This window comes from Trachurus trachurus (assembly GCF_905171665.1).
Source record: "Trachurus trachurus genome assembly, chromosome: 8".
Classification (NCBI taxonomy): domain Eukaryota; kingdom Metazoa; phylum Chordata; class Actinopteri; order Carangiformes; family Carangidae; genus Trachurus; species Trachurus trachurus.
In genome coordinates this window covers 15,191,760-15,202,566 of record NC_139905.1, presented here as the reverse complement: position 1 = coordinate 15,202,566, position 10,807 = coordinate 15,191,760, and the positions used below count along the sequence as shown (strand labels likewise).

Below are 10,807 nucleotides of genomic sequence, written 5' to 3'. Positions count from 1 at the left end.
TTGCTATGGGTGGCTGTTTAAATGAAAGAAGTTTGTGCCGAGCCCAGGGATACAGGCCTCGCCAGCTCTAAAAATAGGGGTCTATATTCCACAGAGGGGTGGGAGGCAACATGTGGCTTACAGCATGGGAGTCGTATTTCTAGGGAGCACCCAGAGAGGCTGAGTCGGAGCTACCCTCAGTAAGAAACTGGCATTTATATACAGTGTAATGACAGGGGGGCAGACTAAGACTCCCATTAGAGACAGAAATGACATACAGGTCCAGATGGATGATTATACACAAGAGATGACAGATTTGAGCTATACATGTGAGAGGGAGGTGGAAATTGATTAGCAGTTACTTAAAATACTTTAACCTGTGATGGTAGTATGCTGTGATTTTTCATTTACAGTGTGCAAGGTGATTCTTACAGAAAACCACCGACTAAAATAATTTCTGAAGTTGTGTCAAATGGGCTTGGGAGGTTTTTTAACATGTCATGTTAACAATAGCCTACATTTTCTACATTCTATGCACTGCATTTTTGGAAATACACTGCATTCTGTGTACTCAAGCTGTGTACTCCCCCGTTTTTATGTATCAAAGTCTGCTCACAGTTGTATTACGTCTTTTGCAGCTGCAGATTCTATAGTTTGAAATTGAAAAAAAAATGTAGCTGTGTGGAGTTAGAAGGAACTTCACTCCTCATCACAGCCGGAGGCCTGTAACTCAAGGCTACATTAGCTGCTGCTACACCCAGATCTCCTACCAAGCTGTCAGGAGTGAAGTTGTATTGTGGGTAATGTATTCACAATGTTTGGAAAAGGAGGGAGTATGCAAGGAATAATAAAGGCAACTTATAGATCTGTTGTTTATTAGTGTATTACATGTTGGTGTTTTTAAATAAAGTTTTAGTCTTGGATGAAAGACTACAAGAAAGTTATCTGAGAAGAAGACTGTCAGACAGATAGTGAGATTGTCAAAATTGCCCGACCTGAGGGCACATTAAAAATCAGAAGTTGATGAGGGTGTGTAAAAATGGCTGTGGCTGAGCAGGTAGAGTTGCGGTAAGATGTGCACTTATTTGCAGGTCTTGTAAGCATCTATGTGTGGATGGGTGACTGGAAGTCAGGGATAAATAACAAGCTCTTGTGTTAAATTTTAGATTATCAGTTCATTTCCTATTAGCAATTAAATGAAAGCTCAAAATATCCCTCAATTCACTTCATCTAGTTTGAAATATCTTCACGTTTGACTACACAGAAACTGCTAAACTGCAAGGTGTTGAAAAACCTGTCAGTGTGCGTACACTTAGCCTCATATCCATAATCAGATGTGTCAAAATAGTGACAGATTGTGATGGGAGCCTGAGGGAACTGGTGAACTTGCCTCCTGCCAAAGCTTTTTTTTTCTAGTTTGTGTAAAATAGGAATGAATACTGTGTAAATACTTACACTATATCTGCCACTATGTCCTCTACTAATGGTGGTGATAAAAATTAGGCTATATTATAACGCCTGGTATCCACTGGCGTCACCAAGTTTTCTTGCCGGACGTGGCGGCGCCTGTCCAAAATGGACGTTTTTTGGTAGGTGGAACCCGGAACACAGATGGGTATGTTTACTGAAGCGGCAAGAAAGGTGGATAAACACCACAAAACACAGACTGAAATGTTTTGATATGATTCCCAAGAGGGGTCATACAAAATTGGGTTGCTGGATACGGCTATAATGATGCTGTTCTCCATCTTGCTCTCCATTGGATGGTGTCCTTGCGTTTGACAGATTCATTTGCATGAAGTGACTCTGGCGTGTTCCAATTGGAACAACAAACAACAAAAAAAACACCAGTGGATTTCAGGCGTAACAGTAATAACAAGACTGCACAGCATTAACTTGTAGTATATGTAATTTGTCTTTTCTTTTAGGTCTGATACAAAGACATGCAATCAACACAAAGAGAAAAAACAGCAATGTATTTACAATTTACAAAGAATCACTTCTCTGTGAAAATAGCACTTATAAATATGATTTACATAACAAAATAAATATGTAAATTACCAATGTAGCTTGAGTTTTTTTTCTGTTAAAAAATATGTTACAGAATAAAATTACAATTAGTAATACCTTTCCTTCTCTGGTGTGATGCGAAATAGAGGTCCTTTAAAAACATCATTTATAAAGACATCATTACATACAACATTGTCATTATATTAAAAAGTGATCTCTATTATGAAATATAAGGAGGGAGTTGCAATAGTGAACACTTAAAGGAACCTATACAAATACTCAAAACAACAACAAAAAATACAATACATGATATTTGTCTCCCTTTAAATGTTCATTGCATTGATTTGAGGATTGCTGAACTACTGAGGTGAGCTAACATGAACGTGTACCCACGGACTGGGTTTGAACAGTCTTCTTGTGACGATGCGGCCTTGTGTTACAAAGAGGTATAGGCTATATGTGATGGCACTGTGGTGAATGTATAGCTACAGGTAGACCCTTAAGTGTTTCAAGAGCCACTTTAGCACCACAGTTTGTTTCAAACGATGACTGAACCGGACATCATGTCCAGCTCAGTCCCAGCTGTTTGCTGAAAATATGCCACCTAGATTCCAAAACTGTCCAGAATGAGTTGCAGGGTTTATCCCAAGATAACAACAATATACAGATGGCGTAGGGCATTGCCTGTCTTTTTTCTTTTTACTTCTTTAGCAAGGATTTATATCTAATATCTGTGGCTTTAATTTCTGTTGCCCTACTATGTAAAGAGTGTGTTAAGTTGATTAGATGAGCATTAGCATCACTTGTCTCTCTCTCTATCATCCTTGTCATTGTTTTTAGAGGTAAATACAAAATTTCCTTCCTGATCCAGTGCTTTTCTCAACTTATCATACGTCTCTGTTTTGTGATGTTTGAGATGTTGGTCGAACCGAACTGTAAAACAGGTTGAAATGTACTGAAAATGATACCCTTATATACTATAGTGACTACTTAACAAAGACAGCATCCTTACGTCATTGTAGCATTTTCCTTTTCCTTTTTCAAACAATTACTAAATATAATCTATATGGAAGGATAAAAATAATGTATAAAAAAACAAAACATCATTGAGCATCCTTAAAACTGGATTACATTCGTGATAGTTTTTCTTTTACAAAGCAAAAGATAATTTAAATGGAGAGTAGCAGAGAGTTGTGCCTTGTCACGGTGGCATGTTGCCCCTGTACCTGTCACCAGTACTGTGAGGAAAGGAATTATGGGACACAATCTAAGCCCCTTGGTATGACTGAGGTTTGGACTAAAGTAAACAGGAGGTCAGAGGGGAATAGACCATAGGTAGAATGGGTTGTGGAAGTGGATGGGTACTTGGAGGTATCAGGCATGGGAAGAGACTGGCCAGAGAGACCAGACAGCCCTTCTTGGGCTTAGCTTGGAGATTGTGAATGTATTACATGTGTGCCTTTAGCTGCCACTGCTGAGCATGCCCAGAAGCTTGCTGGGGTCCATGCCCTGCTGCTGAGCCATCTTCTGCACATCGAAGCCCATGTGCATGAGGAACTGAATGACGTTCATCTCTTGTCCTGTGAACTGGTCTCGGATGGTCGGGCAGGTGGGGTTGCAGTGTGGCCATGGGCAGCTGTCGATCAAATGCACCGGGCAGCCTTTGGGCGGAGCTTTGTTGTTCCTGTTGTCGTGGAGGCTCCGGTCCCAGCAGTGCAGAGCTCGGGGCAAGGAGGTGCCTTTGACCTGCACGTCAATCCAGTAACTAGAACAGAACACAAGGGGGTGCTGTCAGCTCACTGGTAAAACATCATCTTGCCAACATCTGATGTCCCCTGATAATTGTGTACTGGAAAATAAGACGTGAAAATAAAATCATACTCACTTTCTGGTGATAACTTCATGAGATAGGCATGCTGGAGCAAACATGGCCCTGAAAATAGGGAAAACAATCAACTCATGAATTCATGAAACACTTCTACTGAAATTATCCCCCCTAAAATGCAGAGACGTAAACGTACGGGACATCTTTGAGCGTGTTCCTCAGCTCGATGCCCAGATTCTGGATGTAGCGCCACTGGCCTTCCTGCACAGGTTGACCCGTTAGCTGGATATTGTCTGCTGTCAGCTGGGCCTCATCAAAGAGCCACTGGACCACAAACACAGGGCCTATACGAGGCAGATGGAAGATTAATATAGGATTATGTTACATATTTGTGCATTATACATACAACCACGCAAATGATTTGGGCTTATGAAGCACAGAATTCTTTGCATATACAGTGTTTTCATTTTATATAGCTCTGAATGAGACGGCAGACTCACTTTTTATTGACGGGAACACTCTGTATCCAAAGAAACAGTTCCACTCTTCTCCTTGATGGGTCTGTCTGCACCTTTCTGGCACCACTCCCCCCCAGTATCTGAAAAAATACAGATGGGACATCATGTCTTAATAAACTACACTACCTCTATACTACCATACATCTTGACCTTTGACATTTAATGGTATTTGTTGGCGTTTCTTACTTGATGCCTCTCTTGATCGTCTCTGTTGGGGCACAGCTGACGGTATCTACGCAGTCCGTGTAGTGGTACTGCTTGTTGTCCAGGAACCAGCCAGAATCAGACAGGCCACGCACTTGTATCCCTGTGTGCCCTAGACCCTCCAGCAGCTCTGCCACCCGGTCCACATTCAGCAGGACCCCAGTACCACCGGCGCTGCACACACACAGAAATATGACATTTTGACTTTGGTATAGCTAAGATGAAGGAATGTAAAAGAAATGTAGATGTTGAACTTCAACATACCTGCTTCCTGCTAATAGGAGGACTTTGGCATTGTCCAGACCTTTGTTGAGCAGGTCCTTCACCACCTCTTGAATAATCATCAAGCCCATGAAGGCATAGCCATCTACACATACGGCAAAGGAGAGTGGAACTGTAAAATAGCACTCATAAAGAATCATGACCATGCTTTGATTTTGCTCTTTTGCACTCATTTCTTACTTTGCTCTGTTTTGGCCGTAGCGCCACTCCACACATCGCTGGAGCAGTAGGGGATGAATCTGCACAACCAACACACAGTTAAAGTCGCATCCTATGATTAAAAACTGTGCGTCAACAACAAGCACACAAACACGAGTCAACTTACACCATGTTGGCATTCCACCAGTGAGGGTTTTCCTCAGGCAGTGGAGACAGGATCCCCGTGCCTACAGAGACATGTATCATTAGCCATCCTGGCACTCCCAGACACATCCTCTTCTTCCTCATCATCATTACCACATGGATTACAGTTATTACTCTGCAATGAGAGAGGGAGGCGTCTCTGTTCCTACAGCAGTGGGCGCCAGGTAGCCCTACACCACAGCTATATGACCGGGTGTCAGTCTCAATAACACTCCAGAAGAGCACAGATACGTAGAATTTCGGAGACACTAGTGGGATCTATACTTTTTTTGATCATGTGAGGGGGTCAGACTGTTTTGCTACAGGCCACGGTGCGCAGATTGGAGTGTAGTGAACTATTCAGACTTGCTGAAGCTGACCTGTTTTAGTTTGGGGCCACTTGGATGAGCTCATCAGCCTCCTCATGGTCTCATATCGGCTGTCGCAGTTTTCCTTGTTGAAGCAGTACCAGCCGCCTGGACAAAAAGAAAGCAACATAGATCATTTGTCACACAAATTGTCTACTTTTATTCATCTCTTCGTTGATTAAATAAAAGAAGTCCTTAATACTGACCCTCTAGGAATATCAACCACCGTCTACTCCCTCGTGATTCTTTCAGGTAGTACCTGCAAAAGACCAAATAATATAAAATCAACTCATCACAGCAGCCAGGCATGTCAATCATTTTTGAGTCTCGTGCAGATAATTAAAAATGTTGGAATTAAGATAAATTACTCAAGGTTGATTTTACACTACCTGCATATCAATTATCTAAACAAGAGGCGCAGCCACATTCCACAATCTCGATATGGTGTACTTTTTTATTCAAAGAGAAGAGATGAGATAAACTGGGGGAAAAAAATACCCTCGCTGTTCTACCATCAGTGATGGTATCCAGGCATGAAATAAAAACAAGCATGACATCATTCTTTTTTTATCTTAGCAAGGATGTCCTGTTGATTGCTATCTAAAAAAGAAAGGTGACAGAAAACTGCAAAAATGTAATTCTGCCAACAGAGACACAGCAGACAAGAATGAGGTTGCGTGTATCCTCCGCACGTATGAAACCGATCTCGTGAACAGCCAGAAGATAAATCCTGTTTCTACTGTAGATGCCAGTAGATGGTATTCCTACTGTCTCTTGATGTAGCAAGAATACCCACTGTACCATCATGAGCTTTTCACGTTTTCAGTCTGAGCTCATCCGTCTTCAGCATTGTCCTCACGCAATAAAATCAAGGCTCCTGGCAAAGAGAATTAACCTGACTTAATTTGGCCTGTGTAGATGTCAGAACACATACTGACCGTTTTGTTATACCCACATGCACCCAAGATTATGCTCCTTAAAGTGGCTTTTTGTGCCAGTTGGACTAAAAGTTAATTACTGTGAAAAGATGGCAAAATGCATCCTGTATGTAGTCAGCCCAGAAGAGGGCAACGCATGCTTTATCATGTGTTTTTCATCTGGATTTTCATTCTATATCACAATCAATCACCACTTGGTGTATTAACTGAAGATGAGGCAAATTAAACATTTATCATGTGTTAACAGAAACAAAGTGCTTCAAATGTTCTTCTGTGATACAACAAGATGTTGTTGTTGTTTTTGTTTTTTTAATTCATTGAGTACCCACCCAACTTTACCAATGACTAAACTGAAGAGATTGCCAAAAATATTTCAGTGACTCTCAAGAAAACAGACTTGGCTGAAGCTCTGAGCTGTTTTCTCAGACACTGAATCACACTTTGGCTTCAGTTAATGTCTTGTACTGTTATTGTGAGCCACAGTCAGTGATGTAGGATGAGCACCGTACTACTCCACTACAGCTACTACTTCCAAACAACAAAGTAAAGACGGGTTTGGCAAGCTGAACAAGCCAAGAGGGAAAGGCGCTGCATCAACCCACACACTATAACAAGTGCAACTCCAAAACATGAATCACGCAGTTCCACCTTCTTGTCTAGTGGATCCTTGTTTGGCTGCAATTGTGACGACATACCTCTCTGGAGAACACTGTTAGACGTTGATGGATTATCTCAACTGACAAACAACCACAGTTAGTGAATGAAACGGCCATCTGCCAGCAACTGTCCCCTGTGTACGTCCTCATGCTGCGTCTCTAAAGGCTGAGAGCTTAACCAAGCTAACGGACAGCTCTTTCTGCTTCGCACTCTGGGGTTTAACAGGAATTAGACAGGCCACTAAATCCATAAAGATAATTATATGTATATCAAAACCCATTTCAGTCAAGTCTGATATCACTGAACTGGTCCCAGGTGAGTTCCGGTTCACAACAGTCAGCAAAACCTCCCCTTATACAATTTTAACAGGAAAGCGTAAATGATGTCCGCTCCAAATAACATCGCATTACACATTTTAAACAGTTCTTTCTGGCTGTGACTCTGGCTGTGACTAAACTGGGCACACACAGTTGATCTATTGCTGTTTCATCATGGTGGAAGAATTTTATTGATATGACGCAGAATAATGCGTTGACAGTTTGAGGCACAAGTGAAATCCACTGTCAATGGGGCCTTGGCTCTTAGAGACAAGACATGTATGTGTATAAAAAATCACATTACAACTGTCTTCATCTGACTCATCCCTTGATCCCATAGTGTTATCTATAGCTATATGAATCGGTTCAACCCACAATTTGACTCTCTGCTACCCATATAGCAATATCTATAGGACTGAGCATTGTGTATGTATTATACAGGATCGTAAAGGTCTGTCTGATGTTAATATGCTTTTAGTGCCATGGCTTATCCCTCTTTAGCAGAGAAATCATGCAGGCTTTCTTCCTGCCAAATGGATTTCTGCTTAATAACAATGTCAATGGTGGATGTCATTGTAAACCAATGTTGATCAAGCAGTGATCCATTGTTCCCCTCACAATGCGCAGGCTAAAAGTCTTTCAGAGGAACATTTAGCGCAGTGGATGTGATCATCAGAGAGAGAGGCAGGCAGAGAAATGGGCGGGGGTCTGAAAAACTTAAATCTGAACTTTCTGCAGAGCAAATCCTGCATTCTAATTTGAAGCAAAGGAAATGAAGCATAGGCCATGTGGCTATCCGCAAATTTCACGCTTCGCTGACGCAAAGCAGCTGTCTATCTTATCCCGACTGAACCTTATTTTGTCCTGGAACATGGCCCCATTTTTGATGTTTTGGAAAGTTTACATATTTATTTATTTCTATATTTAATTTTATTGTACATATTTAAAATGGGGAAGGATCGCTTTCAAAAGAAAGTAAAGAACTTTGAAATCTTGCATCAAAACTGCCAGGATTTTCCGCGCACCCTGAGCTTTATTGAGCCGGGCACTGCTGTCTGCAGGCCAGATACATGTGGGTTACTTCGGGCAGTAGGATGACCAGCAGGACGTGGTGCGCCCTGCTGAAGAAAACAAAACAAAAAAACAATCCCTACAAGCTCCAGGGTGCACCGCTGTGGTGATCCGGTCACGTGGGGATCACGATCTATCTATCACATTATAACGCTATTTACTCTCAGCTGGTACATACCCCGCGGGACTTCCATCGTTGCAGGTGACTGATGTATTCTCCAAAAAGTTCAGCTTCATGTCGTAGTCGAGCTTCTGCGCCGAGCACGGGTACAGGGACTGCGCCAGGTTCTTGACCTGTGTCATGAAGTTATCCATGTTCTCCTCCACGGCGGTGAAATCCAGAGGGAAGCTCTCCGTGGTGTCACTCCGGTCGGCTCGGTATGTGGGAGGAGGTGGTGCGCGTCGTGGTTGTGGGTTGCGGCCACCCCGGAACCTCCGTGCGCAAAGCGCTCCGGACTGCATCAGCAGCAGCAGCAACAGCACCGACGAAACCATTCTGATCACTGTCATCTTATCCCCCGGGGTTTGATGTCCCTTTTCTCCAAATGCAACTGTCTGTTCACGGAAACGTCTCGTCAAATGGAGCTGATAAAAGAAACGACTGTTTTACGCACGGGTTAAAAAGACGCAACAACACTCCCAGAGACGCAAAAGTTTAATATCAACTAAAGTCAAAAGTCCTCTGAGGTCAATCACTGTCATCCGTTGGATTGACTGAATATTTCTTTCTTTCGGACTCACAGCTTCAACTGTCTATCTACAACTCAAGCGCTGCTGGACCAAGCGCGCAAGCTTGAACGACAACACTCGTGCCATGCTCTTGTATTTTATTCAAACTTTCCCCCCTTGTGTGTCCGTCCAGCCAATCGCAGGAGCGGGGCAGGACTCGGGGCATGATCAAGCGTGGCAGACTACCCCCCTTTTTAATTTATAGAGGAGGAAAAAAAAAACGTCCATGCGTTGGTTCTTTTGATCCGCGATGTTTTATTTGATGTGGTGGCTTTTATTGGCCTTGAAATGCCCATTTCCCATTCCACCACAAATTTATGAAGTGAGAATACGCATCTTGTTACACACTTGCCTGAAAATCAAGTGGGGAAAAAAACAAAACATGATCAAAACTCATGCAGAGCTCTATGTTTGGCCAAAAGATTTCAGCAGGTTAAATGAGAAAACATATACTATATTTAAGATGAATAAAAGTATTATATAGTAAAAGTGTATAGTCCTCTAGCTGTGAAATACAAACCTGTTATGAATCACATTTATCATTGATGAATTATTATTGTTTTATTGAGATGTAGAGATGTGGACACTTCTTTTCTTTTCTTTTTTGTGTTATCCAGACAGGCTCCTAAAGATCAAAGCAACCATCAGTCTCCCCCCTCCCTCCCCAGTCTCGCCTCCTCCCTCCCACTCCAGTCTCTTCCAAACTTTCCTGGTCTACTGTATATTTGTAAGTCAAGCAGAGCATCCTGATGGGGAGCCAGCTTTTTAACACAGGAATGCCTCGTTATGGTCGAAGAAGGCTTTCCTCCAACAGGCTCTTATTCTAAGGACACTTTTAAGATGTTTGGCAGAACAATAATGATTATTCATCAAAGTGCCGTTTCATGATGGTGCTTCTGAGACATGTGAAGAAGACTAATTCAGTTTATTTTGGACGTTGCAAGAGTTTCTGAAATCAAATCCAATTTTCAATTTATTTCTGCCTGATAGTCTTTTGTTGCATTTTTAGTAAAGCGGCAACTTCAGTTACAGCAGGGGTTTTCCTCATCTCTCTGACACAATAGCACGGATGTGAACCTGAGCTTCACGTCGCTTATTGATCAATGCTGTGTCAGCTTTGTAGCAGTAGAGAGAGCTGCCAGCCTGCCTGTAGTGGCATGGGACTGAGCTGAGACATCAGTGTAGTCTTTGAGAGTCTCCTCTTGTGACAACAGCGGTGAGTTGACAGACCATAAGTATGTCTTTATTTGGTTTGATGGTTGCTCTCTACAATATTGATAGAAACACATTTACGCCATTACTATTTCAGAAAAAAACAAAGCTTCTCACTGACTGTAGCCCCGTGGTTAATCAGTGTGCCTAAAGGATGTCGGGCTGTTCTGAGCCAGGTAAGATGGATATGAAGTCACCAGCAGGACTGATGGTATTCATTGGGAACTTCAAACACATGCTTGTATAGATTAAAACATGTGGTAGGGCCCAGGAGGAGAGGCTCTGTCACAGATTGAGTCTAGTCACTTTGACCCATACCTCCCTGTTTTATCACACGTCATCCCCAAAAATGTAA

General features: G+C 42.3%; 1 protein-coding gene across 1 annotated transcript; it reads right to left on the bottom strand.

Annotated features, from left to right (window-relative positions):
• Positions 1 to 3,450: 3,450 nt before the first annotated feature.
• On the bottom strand, positions 3,451 to 9,021 carry notum1a (notum, palmitoleoyl-protein carboxylesterase a; the record flags this gene model as incomplete). The annotated part of the gene is made up of 11 exons (XM_083976671.1): positions 3,451 to 3,754; positions 3,875 to 3,922; positions 4,011 to 4,158; positions 4,315 to 4,412; positions 4,519 to 4,710; positions 4,801 to 4,903; positions 4,999 to 5,057; positions 5,144 to 5,204; positions 5,541 to 5,636; positions 5,735 to 5,787; positions 8,690 to 9,021. The coding sequence occupies 11 exons, from the start codon at positions 9,019 to 9,021 to the stop codon at positions 3,451 to 3,453; spliced, it is 1,494 nt and encodes a 497-aa protein (XP_083832797.1).
• Between the last annotated feature and the right edge of the window lie 1,786 nt (positions 9,022 to 10,807).